The sequence below is a fragment of the Camelus ferus genome, chromosome 4 (genome assembly GCF_009834535.1).
Source record: "Camelus ferus isolate YT-003-E chromosome 4, BCGSAC_Cfer_1.0, whole genome shotgun sequence".
NCBI classification, from domain to species: Eukaryota; Metazoa; Chordata; class Mammalia; order Artiodactyla; family Camelidae; genus Camelus; species Camelus ferus.
In genome coordinates this window covers 23,405,031-23,428,737 of record NC_045699.1, presented here as the reverse complement: position 1 = coordinate 23,428,737, position 23,707 = coordinate 23,405,031, and the positions used below count along the sequence as shown (strand labels likewise).

The window sequence follows — 23,707 nt, the reverse complement described above, 5'->3', positions numbered from 1 at the left end:
TATCCCTGCTAAAGACCATAACCAAGAGTATAATGGCTTTCAGTAAGTTCCACTGGTCCTTCTAGTGAACTGCTGAACCTGACGGTGGTTTTGGAGACCTCCCTAAATGCACAGCTGGTATCACAAGAGAGGGTGGTCTTATGTGGACTCTTCCTTCCAACTCTGTATTTGGAGCTTAACTCCTGGCTCTTGGTGGCACAGGTCCTGGGCAGAGCTCCCAGTCTGAAGGACTGTGCCCTCAAACCTCACAGTACGGTTAGCTCCGGGTATGATGACATTAGTAAACAACAACAAAAAAAGGTCTTTCCATTTTTGAAAAGTATTCTATAATTACTTGTGCCTGTTATACAGAGAAAAATAATCTAATAAAAATATATAAATAATATATTATTAAATAATACATTAAATATCAATGTTTATATATAATACCATTATAATTTAATTATTAATACATGAATAAGAAATATAACAATTAACAATATTTAGTTAGAGCAAAATAATCATTAAAACAGTATAAACAGTCAATCCTAATTTCAAATTTCTATAAGGTATCTGGAATATAGCTTTTTATTTACAATTAATCATAAGTAAGGTTACACCAATGATGTTTTTGGATCACTCTCTGAACTCATCTCCCAGCACTTCACCCTTCGTTCACACGGCTCCAGCTACACTGACTACTTCACTGTTCCTCAAACTGCCCAGCTGCTCTCTCTAGCAGCCACGTCCATCCTTCCCCTAAGTGTTCACATGCTTACGTCTTCACTTCTTTACTTCTTCCCAGGGCACTCAGCGCCACCTCAAAGAAGCCCTCCCTGACAACCCTAACCGAGACAGCACCCCATCATTAGCTGCATGAGCCTACCCTGCCCTGTTCTCCTTTGTGGTGCTTATTATCGCCTGCATGCACGCTGCTGTCACGGAGCTTCCATCCCTATCAGTGGAGACAGGCTAGAACGCAGACTTCTTCAGTGGAGGAATCTGCCCTTTCATTCTCTGTTATATTCTCATTCTCCAGGACTGTTTTGCACAGAGCTGGCATTTAATATACATTTGCAGAATAAATGTGTATTCATTTTTGAAGGACCTATTCTGATCTGATGTCCCCAACAACTCTTCAAGAATCACTATTTGCATTCTAAAGATAACAAAATTACACCCTCACACATGTAGTACGTAGATTATGACCTGGCTTTTTTTCATCATGGTGTTCCTATAATCTTTGTGTTATACACAGAGCAAACAAACACTTAGTATCAACTCCAGTAAATGGCTTCCACTGACAGAAGCAATCAAAATATTTCACAATATGTCACCAATCTAGGCCTAAGAGTTTGTTACCTGTCTGTAAAAATAAAACAGAAAACTTAGTAAGTTACCAAGGTTACCAATAATTCACCATCATATTGGCTATCTACAACCACAGATGAAAAAGAGATCAGTGTGTCTGAGGAAGAGGCTTTGGGGAATCCTTTCAAATGCTTATTTTAAAATCTAAAGCAGGCACGATCAATTATTATTTTTTCAAAAGCAAGTTTCTTATGCCAAACTTGATTTTTTTTTTAACCTGAGCATGACAACTTAAATAAGTCTGCCAGCAGAAGATACACTGTTTCAGGTTGAAGCAGATGGCGTAATTGTGAAAGTTGTGACAGGCTGAAGATCCCACACACCAGGACCTAATGCCTATGGTATGTCTGCAAAGGGAAAAAATATTTCGAGTTTTGCTACAGTGAGCCAGAATGAAGAAATAACATTGTAAGAACAAAGAGTCTATTCATAAGAAGTAGAAGCTCCGATATTATGTAAGGATAAGGCATGAAGGCATTTCAAGAGTAAAGTTATATATACATATGAAGTTATATGACATTGAATATCAATTATCTTCTCCAAATATGTTAAAGGTTTCACCAATGAATCCTCCTATCTCTTCCCGGCCACTGAGGTCTACATACATGTAAACGCAGAGATCACAATGTAAAAACTGTAATTTAATTACATCATCATACAAAAGGCTAGTTTTTAAATCTGAAATTTTATACCCATCGGAAAAAGCACAAAGGCACTTTCTGATTCTGCCACAGCTTTATTAAAATGCCTTTTTAGACTATAATCTTGAAGAATGGGAATAAATCTTCTTGCCTTGGTAGGTCTGTTCATAGCAGACACAGTATAAATGTTTAATAAAAAGAACTTGACTCCAGTCTTGGTTTATAGAATATAAAATAAACAGAAGAAAACACAACTATCTAGTGATTTTTATATACAGATAAACAATCTGCATAATTTATGGAAGTTGCTAGTAAATGAGCAAAAGTCACCAAATAATTATCTGTTTTCTGTTTAACTTGTGGCTATTTCATTCTAGAAAGTTTTTTTATGTTCTCAGTAACAAACACATATTCACTTATTAATTTATGGATTTTACTTAAAATATATATAGTCATTCACAAATATTTTGATGTACGGGAGGTCCCTACCTTCTTTCTTCTATAAACCACATTCATATAATATGGAATTCTTTTTCAAATTTAGCCTCTTTAAAAGGCGGAGCAAGGATCTGGACACTTGAGGAACAATTTCATTGCAGAAACCTACTACATTTTTATGAGATCTTTCCTCAATGTTTCAGTTTCACCTAGCACAACCAACTCACCAATAATGACTTTATCAATTCACTTATGTAGTCTCCGTAAAGAATTTAAGTAAGTTTTCATACAAAAATATCTTTTGCCATAAATTTTATGTAACACGATAAAGCGATACAAATATAAAGATAAATACGATCGGCATAAATAGCTCTAAGATGACTTTTTGATAAATGTACACTTAAAGAAGCAAACAGACCAAAAAAAAATCTGAATAGACAAGCATTAAGTGCTCTGGGCATCAGTCAACAGCATTACAGGAGAAAAGAATGGCATCCTTTTACCCAGCAATTAACTCACTTGGAGGTGTACTAAGAGAACTGCTGCTTCTGTAACAGCATCCCAAGAAAACAAAAATTCTCTTTAGCTCTATATACAGTTATGCTCACTCTGTGGAAACAGCTGTATCAGAGCAGCCCTTCCACTGAGATCAGTTAGAAAATTTGCTTAAAAAGCTGTTTCAAAAAAACTTTAAAAGATCAAAAGGAAACCCTAACTTCCGCCATGTTATATTCAGTAAGTAAATCAGTTCGCCCAGCCCACATTCAAGAAGGCGTCACACTAGAGCGTGAATACCAGAAAGCAGAGATTATTGGTGTCGACCCTGGAGGCCGACTACCACAGCGTAGCACAGCAGAGCCGCAGAAAGCCAAGACAGAGGGAAGATCTTACAAGGCACCAGAGCAAAAAGGGACTTTATCTTCAAAGAAGGATAAAGCTGGCATCTGACTTCTCAAGTGAATCAATGAAAGACGGACAATAACAGAATTTTAAAATTCAAATTAAAAAAACCTGACAACCTAGCATTTTCAAAACACCTCTCCCACACAAATCCTCCCACACAAGGCTCTGTCTCAGATTTGTGCAAAAGAGATACCAAAATAAAATTTTAGGCAGAAAGGAAAGGATCCCTGATGGATTTTCCCTAATGCAGAAAAAGAAAAAACTGAAGAGCACAAGAGTTTTAAAATGTAAGTAAATCAATAGAAATTGCTTAAAACACTTATTCTAAAATTTTGAAGTTTTAAATATGTAGAATTAAGCTACATTAGTAACTACACAAAAGACAGGAGTAGGGTAAATGCAGTTGAAATGTATTAAGTTCCTTTCATTTTCCAGGATGTAGTGAAAGTAGTAATTAAAGTAGAATCAAGTAAGTTAAGGTTACGTATTTCTGACAAAGGACTCACATCTAGAATATAGAAAGAAAATTCAAAACTCAATAGTTAAAAAACAATCCAATTAAAAAAACTGAACAAAAGACACACAGAGACATTTCACCAAAGACGACACATGGATAGCAAGAACATAAAAAGTGTTCAGCACTATTATTCATTTGAGAAACGCAAATTAATACCACAAAGAAGTATCACTACATAACTTTCAAAATAACTAAATAAAAAAAATAGTGACAAGAGCAAATGCTGATAAGGATATGGAGAAAATGAATTGTTCATACACTGCTGGTAGGAATGTAAAATGATAGAGCTCCTCTGGAAAACAGTTTGGCAGTATCTGAAAAAAAACTAAATGTATATTCACCATCTAATCTACCAATTGCACTCCTGGACACTTTTCATAGAGAAATGAAAACCTATGTCCACACAAAAACATGCATATCATTGCCCATAGCAGCTTCATCTATAAGAGCAAAACAATGAAAACAAACAAAACATCCCTCAGTAAGCGCATTTATAATATGGAGCAATATTTAGCAATAAGAAGCAAAATATTAATATACACAACAACCTGAAGGGGATTGCAGAAGGATTATGCTGAGTGAAAAAAAGATAATCTCAAAAGGTCACATATGTTGTGCTGATATTTTTATAATAGTCTTAAATTGATTCAATTAAAGACATGGAAACGGCTGCTGGGGTTAGGGATGGTGTGGAATAGGGAGTTGGATATGAATGTAAAAGGAGATCTTTGTGGTGATGGATAGGTCAGTACGTAGATTGTGGTAGCAGTTACATAAATCTATACAAGTGAAAAAATGACAGAAATTGAAAAAACTGACACACGTACCACTACGTTTTGTGGCATGATATTTTACTTAAATTACGATGTACCCACTGAAAGAAATTTGGTAAAGTACACACAACTATACTGAAAACTTCCTGTGAATCTATGAGTAATTAAAAATAAAACTATTTTTAAGTTAAATAGGTCAAGGATACTTACTGTAATCTTCAGGGCTACAATAAAAAATAATGAAATTAAGTATAAATAACATGCTAATAGAGGAAGAAGATAAAATAAAAAGTTAACCGAATACAAGAAAGGCAAAAATGAGTAAGTAAGAAAACAATGGTAAAATAAAATTTATCAATACTTACATTAAATATGAAGGGGTTAAATACTCAAAGTAAGACTTAAACTGTTCGATTAGATAATCCAATAAAACCCACATGCATGTTGTTTACCAAAGATGTAAGTTAATAATAATAAAAGAGATACAGAAAAAATGAAAGTAGAAGGATGGAAAGAAGATAAGCCACATTTCCATTAACCAAAAGAAACCCGGTAAAGCTAAACTAGTTTGAGAGAAGTAGATTTTAAGGCAGGAAGCATTACTAGAGGTAAAAAGGAACAATTCACAAAGATAAAGGGTCAATTCAGTAAAAAGATAAAACAATCCTGGTAATCTAAAAAAAGAATCTCAAAACAGGTAGGGCAAAAGGACTCAGAATCCAAATGAGAAACAGGCAAATCCATAATCATAATTAGAGATTAAAACACATCTCTCTCACTGACAGAATGAAAAAAAAATCAATAAGAATAGATCTGAACAACATGCTAAATAAAGTTGCTCTAAATGGCAAATATAGAACACTGCACTCAGTAACTGCTGAATGCTGAATTCTTTTCAAATACAAAATAAATATTCATCCAAACAGACTATAGGTAGTTCAAAAAGCAAGTATCAACAAATATCAAAGAACTGACAAACAGATGACCTCTGATTACAGTAAGTTAAGCTAAAAATCAATAACAGAAAGATAACAAGAAAACTAACATATGTTAGTCAAGTAAGTAATACATTTCTAAATAAATCATGGGTCAAAAAACTTCTATTAAAAATGAAACAGTTTGAATTGAACAATAATGAAGATACAACATACCAAAATTGTGGGATGCAGCTAAAGACATACTTACTTAGAAATAAATTTATAGACCTAAATGAATATATTAGAAAAAAATGAAAGATTAAAAATCAATGAGCTAAGCATCTGTATCCAAAAGTTAAAATAACATACCAAACCCAAAAAAAGAATAAAGTAATATAGGTGAGACCAATAGAAAAAAAAATACAATAAATTCAATAAAGCCAAAAGTTTGTATTTTGGAAGAAAAAGGATTAATAAAACAGATAACCCTCCAGCAATGTTTCAGAAATTGGACTTTATTATAATTTTTTTAAATTTCCAGTCATCAAAAGATGCTATTATGGGAATCAAAAGGCAAAACACAAAACAGAAAAAGAGTTGCAATACAAATGTCCAAAAAAAAATCTGTATTCACAATGGAGAAAAAGACACTGTCTTCAGCAAGTGGTATCAGGAAAGCTATACAGCTGCATGTGAATCAATATTAGAACACTCCCTCATACCATATACAAAAATAAATTCAAAATCGATTAAAGACTTAAATATAAGACAAGACACTGAATATCTCCTAAAAGAAACAAAGGCAAAAGCATTCTTTGACATAAATCATAGCAACATTTTCTTACATCAGTCTCCCAAGGCAACAGAAATGAAAGCAAAAAACAAAACAAACCACACACATACACATACACACAGACACACAAAAACAATGCGACCTAATCAAATTTAATAAGCTTTTCCACACCAAAGGAAACCATAAACAAAATGGAAAGACAAGATACAGACTGGGAGAAAATGTTTATAAACAATGTGATCAACAAGGGCTTAATTTCAAAAATCTACAAAAAGATCATACAATTCAATGACAAAAAAACAAATAACCCAATCAAAAAATGGGAAGAAGACCTAAATGGACATTTCTCCAAAGAAGACACACAGATGGCCAATAGGTACATGAAAAGATGCTCAATATCACTAATTAACAGAGAAATGCAAATCAAAACTACAATGAGGTATCAACTTACACCAGTCAGAATGGCCATTATTAAAAAGTCTAAAGATAGTAAATGCTGGAGAGGGTGTAGAGAAAAGGCAACCCTTCTGCACTGTTGGTGGGAATATAGTTTGGTGCTGCCATTATGGAAAACAGTACACAGGTTCCTTAAGAAACTAAAAATATAGTTGCCATATAATCCAGCATTCCCACTCCTGGGCATGTATCGAGAGAAAACACTAATTTGGAAAAGATAAAGGCACCCCAATGTTCATAGCAGCACTATTTACAACAGCCAAGACATGGAAACAACCTAAATGTCCATCGACAGATGAATGGATAAAGATGTAGTATGTATGTATGTGTGTGTGTGTGTGTGTGTGTATACACACACACACACAGTGAAGACTATTCAGCCATTAAAAGAATGCAATAATGCCATTTGCAGCAATATTTATGGACCTAGAGACTATTATACTAAGTGAAGTCAGAAAGAAAAAGACAAGTATCATATGATATCACTTGTATGTGAAATCTAAAATATGGTACAAATGAACTTATTTACAAAACAAAAACAGACCCATAGACATAGAAAACAAACTTACGGTACCAAAGGGGAAATAGGCTAGGGGAGGGATAAATTAGGAGTTTGGAATTAGCAAACACAAACTACTATACATAAAATAGATAAATAACATGGTCCGACTGTAGAGCACAGGGAACAATATTTAATATCCTGTAATAAAGCATAAAGGGAAAGAATATAAAAAAGAAAAAAGTTATATTCATAGCATATAATAAACCCTTACCAATATAATAAACTCTTACCAATCAATAAGAAAAAAGACTGACAAAACAATAGAAAAATAGGCAAAAGACTTAAGGGGAACTCCACAAAGGAGGACATCCAAATGACCAATGAGCATATGAAAAGGTACTCAGTATCATTCGTCCTCAGGAAAATGCAAATTAAAAGAACCATATGACTCTACAATATACCCCCAGAGTGGCTAAAATAAGGGGGAAAAAAAAAGAAAGAAAGACAATTAAAGCTGACAGTACTAAGTATAAGCAATGATGTGGAGGAAGGAGAATTTTCATACAATATAGTGAGAGCATAGACCTACAACTACTTTGGGAAACAGTTCGGCAGAATCTACGAATGTTGAATATATACCTTAAGACTCAGAAATTTCACTCTTAAGTAAATATCCAAGAGAAATGCACACTTTATGAACATCATAAGACATGTATTAGAACTTTCATGGCAGTTTTATTTACAATATAGCCAAAAAATGGAAAAAAATTACAATAAAAAGGTCAAATATATTCTATTATATTCATACAGTGAAAATGAGAACTGCTACTACATAACACAACATAAACGAATTTCACTGACAGAGCAAAGACAAAGATGCCAGGTACGCAGGTAAATATATACTTAGGCTGCATCTATACAAAATTCAAATACTAACCTATGGGATCAAAGTCAAAATAGTGTATTATCTGACATACATGTGGAATCTAAGAAGGCCAAACTCATAGAAATGAAGAGTAGACTGGTGGTTGCCAGGGACTTGGCGTGGCAGCAAGCGGGAGATGCTGGTCAAAGGAAACAAACTTCCAGTTATAAGATGAATAAATTCCGCGAAGCTAACGTACGGCATGGTGACTCTAGTTAACAATACTGTACTGTATAGTTGAGAGCTGCTGAGAGAGTAGATTTTAACTGTTTTCACTATACACATACTTAAAAGGTTAATTATGTGAGGGGACAGAAGCATTAACTAGCCTTACTTTGGTAATCATTTCACAATGTATACATGTATCAAATGTCACGTTGTACATCTTAAATTTACATAATATTGTATGTCCATTTTATCTCAAATAGGCTGGGAAAAAAACAGTGATTCCTTTGGAGGTGGTCAGGACTGACTGAGGGGAGGAAGAGAGCATTATGGAGTGCGGAAACTTTCTATGTCTTGATTTAGGTAATTTAATTTGAGAAAAATCTTTGAGCTTTTCCCTTTTCCCTTGGGAAATCCTTTTCCACTGACCGTGTGTTTTTTCTTAATTTTGCTTAAAGTTTACAAAATAACTGATACAGTCAGAGCAAGAGAACCTAGGGTACACCAATGAATGATATTAAAAATACACTTCTCTTAAAGAAAGTAGATGGTAGGAACAGCCTCTATGTATCAAGCTAAGTCTTCTCTGACAGAAATTCTGTATGAAGTTCAAATATCAAGCATTCACATTAAATGAAGAAAAATAAAGAATCGCTACCTGAAGATGAAGCTTAGTCTATTACTGTGACAGATGACCCCTACAGGCTTGATATGGATTCAACTGGTTAGTTCCCATTCCCAGAACGAATCCCTTAACAAGTGCTCCATCATGATGAATCCTCAGCAAATGTGTTTTAACCTCCGTAACACTTCTAGATTCTTCTTCCTCAAAGATGATTAACTTTTAAAACTTGTAATCATTTAGTTGACGTTAAATTCCAAGGAGAAAAGATAATCATTAGGTTCTCTTATACTTTTACACTGAACTATTTTGACCCATTCTGGTACAAGGCTGACATAACTGTAAGATGTTTATAAACTGTTTTTTTTATCTTTCTTCAATAATAATACCTATTCTTTAATTATTAATGTCACTCCAAAAATACTCCAAAAGATCAACGTCTTAAATATTTTGACCATATAAATATGGTCTATGCACTTAAGCTTAAAACAATAGAAAATTTTCAAATATGTAGACTCACTTAACTAAAACTGCTATCAACTACTGAAATATGGACTTCTTTTGTTTTATCTGTCTCTTTTGGGTTGTTAACTAAAAAAAGGAAGTTAACATTATTAGTTCTATTTTAACAGCTAACATCAGTCTTTCCAGAAGTACATGTAAAACTGTCTACAAAAATGACTGCTGAGGATCAAACTGAATTTCCTAAACCATTTCCATACAGATTATCCAAACCTGATTTGTGGCCCTGTTATTTTGACTTATTCTGAATTCATTTCACAGCAGTGAGAATAAAATGACCCAAATGCTTACGTACATTTGAATATTATTTTTCTATCATTTAGAAGCTAAAATATGTATTACCTTAAATTAAGAAAGAAAAATGACCATTGCTTTCGCAACTCCATTTTTGCTAGATTTTAAACAAATTTTGAAACATATATTGCTAGCTCAATTTCACAATTTTTGTTTGTTTGTTATTCCTCACAGAATGAAAAGCAAGAAGTAAGGCACTCTCTGGGGAATTTGCCAGAACAGGTGCACCGCATAGAAATGTGGACTGTTTTTTTTTTTTAATCTGCACCTTGTCTTTTCTTCTTGCAGAGCAAGAAAAGTGCTTATTTTCTTGTGAATTTACAAAAATGCTGTAAAACATTCTCTGGAACTGATCCCAAATATGAAATGTAAAAAGGGTTAGGATGCTGAGAGTATTCAATGAAATACAGCACCTAAAATGGCAGCAATCACAGGAAAAAAATTTTTACACATAATAGAACTCCATTTCAAGTTTGGAACCAAGAGAGGCCTCCTTTTCCATAAATCTTTCAGTGAAAATACTGAGTACAGCACAACTCTGATGCATTATTGAACAGGCAAACCCTGGCACAGTAATTGATGGTGGCACTCTGATTTAATGACCCTTATTTTTAAAGCTAATTAAAGAAATTGAGTTGCATGTTCAAAGCGGATTAGCTTAATGTGACGAGACTATTTTGGACATAAAGTAGCTCATGGCTCTTGAACTAATAAACAAGATACAAAGGGGAGCAGCAAGTTATGGAGGGGGCATTTTCACATGGAATAAGGATAATTTTACATTTTCTATGAGACCTTCCTTTCATTCATTCAAATACTCAACAGCACCTGAAATACCCAAAACACTGGGCTCCAGCTAATGGGACAGTAATTAAAGAGACAAAATGCTTTCCATAACCACTGATATGTTAGACATACCATAAAACTAGCCCACCACTCTTAGTTCGCCCATCTACTGAAATAGAATGCCTTTCTTTTATAGCTATGAATTCCTGAATAGCAAAGCAAGCAGCAGTCTAGAACTCACGTTATCATTTGTAGATATTCTTAAAGTTTCCATGGACTATCATTGGCTGATAAATTATAAAAGTTAAGGGTACTTAGTTTAGAAATTAATTCCTTAAACCAAGAATGGTTAAGGAGTCCTTCTGAGTAACGAAAATGTAAATTTTCTGCATCTGCCTCGATGGAGCTATAAGTACAAAGTTTCAGCGGCATATTTGTTTTTAAAATTCCCCTGTACTAAAAACTATCAACCAGGAAACTCAAGAAACACTAGAGCCTAAAGAAAGAAATGAATTAGAGAGAACTTAAGACTCCTGTCTTGTCCCTTTTGATATTTAGGAAGGCACATATGGATGATCAATGATCAATAATCTACCCAAAGGAATGCTTACTGCTGCAGCCTATTAAATGGCAAGATCAAGTACAGTGTAAGCTCTGGACCCTGATACACCCTGTCCACTTAAGTGAATGGCCATGTGGCAAAGGTCATGCTATTTTATACTGTTCTAGTTTTCACTCAAAACTGCATCTATGAAAATTTTATTTTTGAAATTACATCATAAAAGATATTTATTATAACCAATCCGAAGGGCATACTGCACTAAAAATGTTCAGGAAGTGTAATGCAGAGTACTCCATGTGTATGTTGTAAACTACATTTTAAAAGACGGTCTAAGTTTCACCAAAATCTTTAGAAATACTCTTACACAAAAATATTCAGATTCCCCCCCACCAATTTCCTAAAAATATATATGAACACTTGGGTAAAGACTGGAAAATAACTTGAATTTAAAAGTCATAATTTTGTTTTAAATGTTTTTCATTACTGTTATAAAATAAATTTTAAGTTTACCATTAGAAAATTAGGTTTTACAAAAATAAAATTAGGTTTTACAAAAATAAACTATAACAGGATTCTTTAACCTATCCCCTGAGTTTCCACTGACATTGCAGTTAGTTTCCATTAATTTCAAAAACAATGGTTTCTTTTCCATACTTGTTTGATCTTTTTTGATAGTATCTTTACTTTTTACTATTTTTACTGGGGGAAGCTGTAAAAAAAAAAAAAAGGCAACAAATTATTTTCAGTTCCTCCCAGTAAGAACAAGTCTATTTCCCTACCTCTGAATCACATAAAAGTTCATAAGAAGCAGTAAAAATTATTAGTTTTATTCAATCTTGACTCTTGCATGTACATCTTTTTAATATTCTGTGTTTCAAAAAGTGTAAGTAAACATAAAATACTTCTGCTGTAAGAACAATACAACCGGCAAAAGAAAGGCACTACTGTTGGAGTTGTAAGCTAGACTTGGCTTCTTTTTACATGGGCACCGTATTACTTGAAAAAAAATGACTTAAAACCAAAAAATGGTTATTCAGACATGGGTATACGGTAGACAATTTCTCAAAAATAAAGTATGCCAGTCAATTCAAGGAAAACAACTGACAGTAATTGTTGCCAGGAGTAAATGTGAAGCTTTCAAGTAAAAATTAGAATTTAAGAAAACTTGCATCTGTCACCCTGAGCTTGACACTCTTCCATAATTTAAAGCCTCTCTTGATAAGATCAGAAGTGATGTTAGCAAGTGTTATTAGCAACTGTAATTTTCTGATATTACATAATGAAATGTGAAGTGTAATTTTTCTATTTTTCAAGTTTTCCAGATGACCAAAGTAATATAAAATTATGCATGGGTAAAAAAAGTAAAAATTCAAAGCACAAGATAGATTTTACTGTAATAGAGTAGAAAATGTTCATTGTTTTGGTTTCACATTCCACATTGTAGCTAACCTTTAAGAAACTACCCAGACTTCTGATGCCCTAACAGAGAATATCTATAATTATCTGGAAAGGCCACATATACTCCTCCCTTTTTCCAGATACGTATTTGCGTGAGAGCAGATTTTCTCATATACATCAACTAAAACACCAAATCCAAACACATCTAATGCAGAAGCAGATATGAGAATCACTGTCTTCTACTGAGCCACATTAAAGACATGTACAAAAATGTAAACCAATGCTACTCTTCTCACTAGTTTTTAAATATAAGGGGCTTATTACTGTTATTTTAAAATGCATTAATTGATAAATATAATACTTCTCAATTTTCATTTCTGGTAAGTATTGATGGATAAAACCACAAAAACAAAAGCTTCTTTGAGGTCCTTAATAATTTTTAAGAATGTAATGAGGTCATTAGACCAAACTATTTAAGAACTGCTGCCTTAGAATATTAAATTCCAATAGAAGGAGGAAGCAAGAAGCAGAGAACTGATATTTACTGAATGCTTGGTAAGCACTGGGCTTAAGTCTTTGAGTTTTTAGATTCCTGTTAGTTAGTTCCCATTTTGTAACTACAGGAGGAAAAAAAAGAGGCTTGGTAAAGATAAATACGTATTTTTTCATTTTAAGAAATAAAGTCATGTTTAAGATCATTTACTTATAAATATCAGTGCCAGAATACAAGTCCGGATTGTGTCTGTCTCCAAACTAGGCAACACTGCCAGCATTTGAGATCACATAATCAAAACGAAGCCCTCAAAATCACCAGGAAATCCTTAAATTGTGTTCATTATATTGTTTACGAGGACAGTGAGACAGACAAACAAACAAAAAGGACAGAGCTCTATGATCAAGACCTGGGGTCTGGAGCCAGCCTGCCTGCATCCAAATACTAACTCCACCACTTAACCTCTCTGCACCGCCATCTCCCCCATGCAAAATGAGGAAAACGTCATCTTCTACTTTACAGTGCTGCTGTAATGATGAGGCAGGTTAACTATAGCGGAACAGCTCCCGGCACACAGTAAGAGCTTTATACACGTTAATCACTATGATGATGATGGAGGATGAGTGACACACCTATTCAATACAGCTACTAAGAAAAAACTGAGGCATCTTCAAAGTAACTTCAGTTATTTGGCTAATTTATTTATGTTAAAAATTAGTTCTTTGGCAAGAAAACATAAATGACTAATCCATAACAGTCCTGAATATTCAAGAACATTCTTGTTAATTAAGCAATCATTTCTTGAGTTTGAGTTAAGTGTCATGTCTGGGACAAGGTATTCAAAGGTGAACGTGGCATGGATTTTATCCCAAAAGTAGTAAATGGACGCCAAACAAACCTGAAACACAATGAATTCTAAAACTCCTTTTCACGCCTGTTAAGAACAAATGGCAAGTGGAGCGCAGCACAGACACCACAGTCTAGGCATGTGTGTTGATGTGTATTTGCAGAATGTCTTTCCTTTATTTAAATCTCAACACTTCTGTGCTTTCTTAACAAAACTTGCAAGGGAAAAATTTTAGAGAATGTAGCTTGACCAAAAATAATACTCTCACCACAGTATACTGAAATTTTCTTCATCAAAGGGGTAAAGGTCTCCAAATTAAGTAAATTTATCTATTTAAAATGCCAAGACAAAGAAATTTAGAAAGTGAAAATTTAGACAAACGACACGTTAGAATTTTTGCACTGTTGTTTTTATAAGTCCCATATTTCCAGGAGATAAAATTCATTCACTGTTCACAGTCTGCTTAGAGACAAATTAAAATAAAACCAAACCTCAGACAAGTATAAATATATGGAAACGGGCACATGGAGACTGATGTTACTTGGCCATATTGCCTCTCCATCTCACATCATCTGTACTCAGTTCATTTATTTTATTTTTTTATTTGTTTAAAAAAATTGTTTTGTATTATATATATTTTATTTAAGTATAGTCAGTTTACAATGTTGTGTCAATTTCTGGTGCACAGCATAATGCTTCAGTCACACACGAACATACATGTATTTGTTTTCATATTCTTTCTCACCATAAGTTTACTAGTTCATTTACTTTTAAAACCTAGCATAGTTTTAAATAAAAGCAGAATGAAAGTTCTGCTGTATATTAAAAAGGCCCTCAGATTAAAATTTGGAGGGATAATTCAAGGGAAATGGCAATTCTTAACGAATCTGAATTCACAAAAGGTTTAGTTTAAGTGTACCTCTCTTTAGAAATTCTATTAACTGTTTTTTCAACTTATTTATTTCTTTCTATTAGAGAGGTAAGGATTTAGCAATAAAAGTTTAAATACACTGGGTTCAGGGTCAAAGAGACCTAGATTCTTCCCCTAAATCTACCAATGAACGGTCCAGGGTAAGTTCCATAACCTCTCTAAGCCCCAGTTTCCTCACTGGACAAAATAGGGATAAAACCCACGTCAAAGAGCTGATGGACTGGTTAAATGAGACAAGTCCACAGCGCACAAGGGCTTCCTAAAAGCAACTGTTCTTGTGGTTGCTGCTGCTATACTTCAAATGTAAATCACTCCTCTACTCTTCGAAGCTCTTGGGTTAAAAAACTGATTTAGATTATACCCAGTAAAATTCACATTTTTTCCCTCTTCTCCAAAGACCATTTAACTTTGTCACAAAAACACCATACAATTAGCACCATTTGCTGTTTTAGACACACATGCATACCCAATAGCAAGATGGTGTTGCATTTTAATCCAGCACTGTATAAAAAGCTTGAACAGTGCCTTCTTGCCCAGGATAAAACAAGAATTTTAGTCCCTTCAAAGGCTCTATATTTACAAACTTTTAGTTAAAGGAACAAACATTTAAAAGCTGTTATTGTACCAAAAATAAAGTATTTGAAATTCCCACAGTAAATAAACTTTATGGTAAATGTAAAAACATGAGAATCAACTCCTCTTTTAACTTCTAGATAACGTACGTTAAAGTCTCAAGAAACAGACACTTTCCTGTTAGGCGGCTGCAACGCTCTATCATAAAGGCAAAACCATTTCAGAAGTAAGGAAAATATTTTTCATTTTCACAAGCAACATCAACTGAGAAGAATTCCATTCGATTTTTAGATAATTCCTGTTAAAGGGGTCAAGGCATATTTTCTTTCTCTCTGTTCCCCTTCCCCCACACCAAGTCATAATTCAATTTAGGCATTCTTGGGAGACCGCAGTCACTTCCCCTCTACTGATAGCAAGCCTACAGATGAATCATCTTCATTTCAGTCTCGAATTAGAAACCATAGACAGAGGGGTTATGTTTCTGTCATTTATAAAGTAATAAAATAAAGCTGAGGAAACAGACCTTTCTGCTCTTTTGAGACATGAACTGCACAAAACAGCATCTTTCTGACTACCAAAGTCAAAACAGAGCAAAGTTCTCGGTTATCAAAATTCTCATTTCCCATCAATCTAAAAAATATAAATGTAAGAAACTGTCAGAGCTGCTGATGTTACCGCTGAAAAACAGTATAGGTGAACACTTTGGCTGTAAACTCGACTTAGCCATTTTACAAGTATGTTCCTATAGAAGAGTGGCTCTCCAGGCAAGCCCTAGCGCCGTGGTACCCCGTCTACCATCCCTGCTTCCATCAGTGACCCTTGGAGGTACACACTGACTACGTGTTTCTCTAGATTCTATACAATTTGCTCTTGTTTTAAGACAGAGCATCAGAAAAAAGAATACACAGGGTACATTACCTTACGTACTCTTTGGCAGGAAAGCCATCAGTAAAGTAGTGTGCATTTTTAGTATATCTCATTCTTAGAAGGATGAAAGAAACAGTCCTCTGAAGAATAATTCATGTATTTTACAATTACAACTGAAGGTCTTAACTTTCAAAATGTCACGAAAACCTTTACCTTTGTTTTATGTTGTGTGTTTTTTACTACAATTTTTTAAATGTGGAGAAATAAAAATAAATAAATAAAATGACTGGTGAAATATTGTATTTAATAGAATGGTTATAAGATAAAGTTAATACAATTTAAACTTGATAAAACAAAATTCGACTGCAAAAGAGCAAAGATACTAAAATAATGCAAAACAGCAAAGATACTGCAAAAAAAGCAAAAAGCCTTACCTTAATAAATTCTTCACAATCTGGCTCCAAAGTTTCCTCTCTTGCCAACAGCCTACACATATTCCATTTCTCTGATAATATGTGACTGTATGTGATTCTGAATCAGGGTTTCTCCACCTCAGCACTGCATACATTATAAACCCATCAGCTCTGTTGTGAGGGGCTATGCTGTACACTCTACTCATTACACGCCAGCAGCATTTCACCCCACCACCCACAAGGTGTGACAATCAAAAGTGTCTCTAATCTTTGTTTCCTTTTATTTGCTTTTTTTTTTAACAATAAAAATTAGAGGGGAGATGAATGAAATAGAGAACAGAAAACCAACAAAGAGAATCAACAAGACCAAAAGTTGGTGCTTTTTATAAAATCAACAAAATTGACAAACCTTTAGCCAGACCAAAAAGAAAAAATAACACCTCAAATTACTAAAATTAAGAATAAAAAAGTGTCTCTAGACATTGCTAAATGTCCCCTGAAGAGAGAGAATGTAAAATGACCACCATTTGAGAACTGCTCTAAACCCTTATAAACACTGTTCCCACTACCTAAAATGTTTCTGTCTTATACCACTCACCTTCTTGTTTTTCTATTTAATTATGTTAGAATATATATGTTCTATCTTCTCCTCCAAATAGTGAGACGTTCCATCTTACTTATTCACTGTATTTTTATTTATTTTAGATGTTCAACAAAGCTTTGCTAATAAATGACTGTCAGCTTTCTATAAAAACATCCATGAGCTAACCCTCCCATTGCCAAAGGAAAATCTGGTTCACTGAATGATGTCTCACACTGAGCAATAGATAATTCTCTAGTTCTTTTCTGCCTTTGTCCTGGGAAGTAGTAATTAAATTATATACTTAATTTTAGCAACACAAGATCTTAGTTTGTCTAGTTCTCTAATATTTTTATTTGGTCTTTGTTTAGATTTACCTTTGAATCGTTCATTAGTCAATGTGTTTTGCCTTCAGGAATTGTTCCAAGTTCTTTTTGGAATATGATAAAACTCAGAAACACAGAAACATAAAACCACAATTTTATACCATGAAGACCATATTTGGAAGAATAAAACTGAAAAAGGACTGAATTATTCTGATCAACACTGAGTACTAATTTCCTACACTGATTCTATGTTAAGTCAGCATCTCTCCAATTACTTCAAGAGATGTCATAAAATTTCCAAAGAAAAAAATTAGAAAAATCTGGCTTACTTCTGTGTACATATACATAATGCACTGAGATGATATGCATGTAGGCCAACACTATTCTGGGAGAAAGGTGAATGAATCAGGAACCTGGAAATATCAAACTAGAATGACAACACACTCCAAAAGGGCTGGAAATCACTGACAAGGAGAAACCTCCAAAATATTCTGTGCTCTGAGGCTGGTTTTCTGTATTAGCAGCTTTTGTAACCTGTACAACCACATTTTTTTCAATTGGGTCTCTGTAGCCACAGCTTTTAAAAAAATCATGGCAATGACAATTATTAAGTATTAGTCCTAAATTTCTAATTTTAATTTGTAGCTTTCCTACAAATAACTCAGAGTAAAAGGGACATTTAATTTAGTGCCCATAGTCAATTCAGAAGGCAAGGTAATTAAGTAATCAGGAGAGAAGCATCCACCTATACTGGACTGAAGAAACGTCACAGAATAAATATGCAAATCCAATATCCTCATGGCTGACACGTTTCTATTATTAAACTGCTAACGTGTTTATTTCCTCCACAATAGCTGGATTTCTGTCATGAATATGCATTAAGCCCCGCAGTTATTAGTTGCTGATGACTAGGTGACAGTGAGGACACTACTTGAGAATTTGCATTTGACAGATCACTGACACAAAGTCACGGTTCCTTTTTTTCTTCCTCTCTCTCTTCACTTAAACAGGAATCATGCAATGGGAAATGAACTGCAGCTATTAGAGATTATTCAGGTTTAATAGCACACATCCTTTTAGCTGGCGGTTAGAACAATACACAATGTGGCAGAGTTAAACAGAGGCATCAATTATACTCTCAGACCTGTTAATATTTTTGACAATATTTAAATAGCACAATCCCTTCAGGACAAGGCTTTTTTGCCCTCTCAGTTACACACCTGTCAAGTGTTTAATTTGCCAAAGGGAAATAGTTTGATTTCTAAGGGCAGTCTTAATACTGAAGAAGCAAAGTGGAAAAATTAAACATTATTGAATACAGGTAATGAGAAGGATCTGGGGGAAAAAACAGTGGGGTTAATTCAACATGGCATGTCAACATCTGTCATTAATGTAACAGTATGATTATGCTCCCAATATGCTACATGTACCTTGCGCTTTTCAGTTATTCACTGACTTTGCTTTTTAAAACACAGAATGATGGCAGAGGAAAATCGAAGGGGTCAAACTTTCCACTAATACTAAAAAGGAGACAGTAAGTGCTCCCACTGTACATACAGAATTATACATTTGAAAACATAATTTAGGTATAAGACAATAAATAAAAGTTGACCATTAATCATATGTGTGTAGCTACTGGATTAAAAGCACAATTTTCACTCATTAGGTGCATTGCTTAAATATTAAATTACAAATAATAATAAATTAGCAGTTGGTAATTTAAATCTAACGTGGTTAATGTCTAGAATATTTATTTTTAAACTTTAAAACAGAAAATAATACAAGTTTTTGAAAATGTCCTCTAGTCATCCGAGGAAAATAAAGTGGTTCAATAAATAAATGAAACTGACTTGGTAAAGAACGGAGAGTAAAGTGTAGAGTCACAAAAACTGTGGGAAGTTATCAGTGGTTTCAAGCGACATTAAACCCTTGGAATCTAGGGACTAATTTTCTACCCTTGGGGGTGGCAGGAAGATGTAAGGCAAGCTGCAGACTCGAATAAGGGAGAGGGCTGTGCCTTGGGAGCCAAGAAACCCGAGCTCTAGTCCTGGCTCTACTCTCTAAGCCACTGTAACAAGCAGAGGGGAGAACAGAGGGATTCCTTGGTCCTTTTCAGTATTTGAAGAGGTGACCAATGAGCCAGAAGTCCAAAGGCATGTTAAGACATGCCTACCTAACTCACAAACATCACGGCTTACTTACTCTTGAAATTCAGTTGACCCTCAAACAACACAAGGGTTAGGGGTGCCGACCCCTGCACAGTCCAAAATTCAAGGCTAACTTCTGACTCCCCCACAACTTAACTACTGACAGCCTACTGTGCACCAGAAGTCTTACTGATAACATAAACAATCGATTAGCACATATTCTGTATGGTCATATATATCACATGCTGTGTTCTCACAATAAAGTAAGCCAGAGAAAAGAAAGTGTTACTGAGAAAATCATAAGGAAGAGAAAACACATCTATGGTACACAGATGCAGTTACTGAAAAAAAAAAAAAAATCCATGTGTAAGTGGACCTGCATGATTCATACCCATGCTGTTCAAGCGTACATTAGGGTCTGTCATTAACAGAGTAAGATCACACTGTACATAGTTCGCAGACTATGAGGCTCGATAATACTATGCTCAGTAATTTCCAAGGAAATTTCAGCTGAATCACATGGGACCCAAACAGTTCTAGAGCCCACTTCCTACTTCCATTTGGGAATAATAAAACGAGCCCATCAACAAGCAGGCCCACGTCTCCCCCTGCTTTTAGCAGGTGTGCTGAGTACAAACGCTACTCTCTTCTGTGCGGCTGGCTGGAAGGGAGATTTTGCCTCATTGGTCTATTTCCTAACATACCTACTAGTACTTTCTCAAGTTTTCCTCTCATTCTAATCATATTCTACAGTAATACAATTAGGGGAGAAGACGTCTGTTCACCATCTTCACACTCTCTGTAAAACCAGATAATTCTCCACACCGTAATTATGCTTATATTCATGTTACTGGTTTCTCCAAAAGCTTGCCAGTCCATTCTGAAATGAGTATTTGAAGTCAGAAAATCTTAATAATTTACAAAGGAAACAAACATAACTACATATACGAAATATACCTCTTTTCCTTAATTCAGGATTATGACTTTTAAAATCATTAAGTAGAAATCCTCTTGAGAAAAAAATGTTTTAAAGATTCTTCTCGATTTATTTACTTACTTTTTTTGACTTCCAAAATATCTAGATTAAGAAGCTATGTGACATTAAACAAATCCCTTCTCTATTGCTTCCTATTTGTTCTTTTTGCATTCGGCACTTTTTTTTTTTTAACTGAAGCTGTACTTTCACTGAATTAAGAAATTAGACTTCAGGTTTCAGTTTAAACTTTTAAGGTAGAATATTTGCTAGCAAGTCATCCATAACCATTAGACTAATGCTAAAAACAGCAGAATCAGAATTAACTCGGAAGGAAGGCATAATGATCTTGACTTCAAACCTTGTGAGAATAACAACCACTTCAAAAATATTTCTTAAAAATCTGAGAAATAGTGATTAAATTATGTAAGTTCAAAGAACATCTGACTCCAGTTTTCATTCTGTCATCGTGATATGTTTCAATTTTAATATAAACCCTAGGGCTTTTTAATGCTCACAGTTTTTACAGAAATAAAACACTTACAGTTAGAAGTTCTAATGTTTATCACCATCTGATGCTGTCATGGGAGCAATTGCTACTTACACTCTTTTTAAGAAGTGAGAACTGCAATTCCTCTAACTGATGACAATGTAATTATTCCCCTTACTGTCAAAACAGAGGTGATTTCCCTTCCTCACACACATGATTACACATGCAAATCCAGGCTCATCTGAAACCTTGTAAGTGCACTAAATGCCTGAATCGCAATGAGCAAGATCACACGAACAATGAGTCTTAGTGATGATGGAAACCAAGGCCTACAGCCATCCACCTTAAACATATTTTTATCATGTCCTTCTCCTGTAGGAATTCATCCTTCTGCATTCACACAGCTGTCAACACAATGTCATCCATCTACAATATACAGCAACAACCACTGCAAAAATAACTGGGGGTTTGGGTGGAGGAGCCACAGTGAATCTGAACGTCTCATTTGGAGGTTTAAATGACTTCATTAACGATCCATTAACACATACAAACATCAGCCTTTCAGAAAAAAACACAAGACTTTCACAAGATGCACGCCATGCCACGAAGGCCTGCTTTGGGCGCTTCACAGCCTACCTGGTCTTTCAGCTGCTGTACGGAAGTCTGAAGGTTCAGAATCTGACTGAAGAGCGGGCTCTGCAGCACTGACTTGAGAAGGTTCAGTCTGTCTTCGTTGGCTACATCCCCGCGCTCCCGGAGCTTGGCTTGCAAGCGCTCTGCTGCCTGCAGGGCCCGATTTTTGTCTAAACCAAAGAGCAGCATTAGTCAATAACAGGAGTCAAAAGACAGGCATCAAACCACACTTAGAGAGATCCTACAACTATTCCTTTCAAGAGCTCACAACTGACACAGGAAGAAAGGAGGGACATGTATCACTATAAATATAGCCTTCAAACCCTGAAGTCTCTAGCAAGAAAGTTTCTCTGGAAGCAGGGAACTGGTTATAGTGTATGCTACATGTAACTAATTGTATAGTACAGACACTCAGATGAGGCATATTTGAGTCCAATACCAGCTATTTCAACTCTTGTATAAAAACTAATGAAAACCACACTTTCTGTGACTTTGCAAATGCTGTTATTTTCACTTAAAAATTTTACATACAAGAAAAATTAGAAATTTAGCTAGTATGCAAAGGTGAATAATGTCACTGATGAGTTATAACATCCAACATGTGACAAATTCATATTAAGAGGCAAAGTACTGTGTACTTGTGAATTTACTTGAAAATATGTCAGAATAATGCATATCCCTTCAAAAGCACAATTTTTAGTACTTTAAATGCCTTATCCCCAAATTAAACAGCATATGTACATATGTATGCATAAAACTAATACAAGTCAAAAATTTACTAATCACCTTGTATCAGGCACAAAGATGCAAAAGTCAGTATTTTCCATAAGTGTACCCCTAGTAATCCTAGCATCTTTCATGCACGCTTCCACCAGTGAGTGAGTTTCTACCACAAATAATTGTTAAAAACATCTCCTCAAAACTCACTCTCTCTCCTTCTCTCCCTTACTTATAAGGAAAGCCAAATTTGTTTTTTTTTTAAATATAGCGACCGTTCAGATACATGTCCTAAAAGATGCATGATGGTAACAAGTGTTTCCATTAAAATATTTGCCATATCACTGCAATCAGAAAAGAGAGAAAATTATCACCAGAGACACTTTCTTCAGCACCAAATGTAGAATTATGCAGAGACAGGGAAACTGTCTCTGCATAATTAAAATAGTAAGACATGATTTAATGCTGACCATGAGTTCACACACAAACACAAATTTAAACAATATTCACTCTTATGCAGAATTTTTAAAGCAAATCATAAAAAAGATATGCAAGAGAACTTTATTCTGGGTCGTATTTCCCATGGTATCTCAGAATACAAATCTAGCGTCAATTCCCATGTCGGTTCTTGAAAGATGTACAGCTCAGTAATAACCTACAGAATAATGATTAGAAGGTAATGGTTTAAATAATTCTGTATTCCCCCTTTGCGTCCACTTTCTCATGAGGAACTTTGCTGTGTGGACTACCGTCTTTGTGGTATGGGACCTTCAGTACAAAATAGGTGACGAAGGAAACACACACCCATGCATTCTCATCACGGGCCTACCACCAAGAACAAAAGTCACAGTAATCATCCCCAGAACCACAAAAACAGCTCCTTCTCCTTTCCAGCCATCCACCCCCTCACCCCTCAAAACCTGCAGGTGTCAAGGCACCAGTAATGATCATCAAGGCACCACAGTGAAATCCAGACACCTTCCAATCGCAAAGAGTTCCCTGGAAAAGGTGAGGACTGCAGTGTCAGACGGGGGACAACTGGGCGGACCATACCTGACACACGTGAAACTGGTTCTATAAACTAGTTTCTCTAAAACTAAAGAGCAGTGTGAAAAAAAGATTAACCCATGAGCCTAGAAAATTTGGATATTTC

General features: G+C 34.8%; 1 protein-coding gene and 1 long non-coding RNA gene across 2 annotated transcripts in view; both read right to left on the bottom strand.

The window, feature by feature from the left end:
• The window catches only part of MPDZ (multiple PDZ domain crumbs cell polarity complex component), a 145,967-nt gene that overhangs the window by 99,558 nt on the left and 22,702 nt on the right, over window positions 1-23,707 (bottom strand). The window contains 1 exon segment of the mRNA XM_032477691.1: window positions 21,841-22,007. Within this exon segment, the coding sequence (XP_032333582.1) occupies window positions 21,841-22,007 (167 nt within the window).
• Window positions 11,652-16,807, bottom strand: LOC116663110. The gene is made up of 3 exons (XR_004319162.1): window positions 16,796-16,807; window positions 16,327-16,336; window positions 11,652-11,844 (listed from the first exon to the last, which is right to left on the bottom strand). It is a non-coding gene; the product is annotated as an uncharacterized LOC116663110 (long non-coding RNA).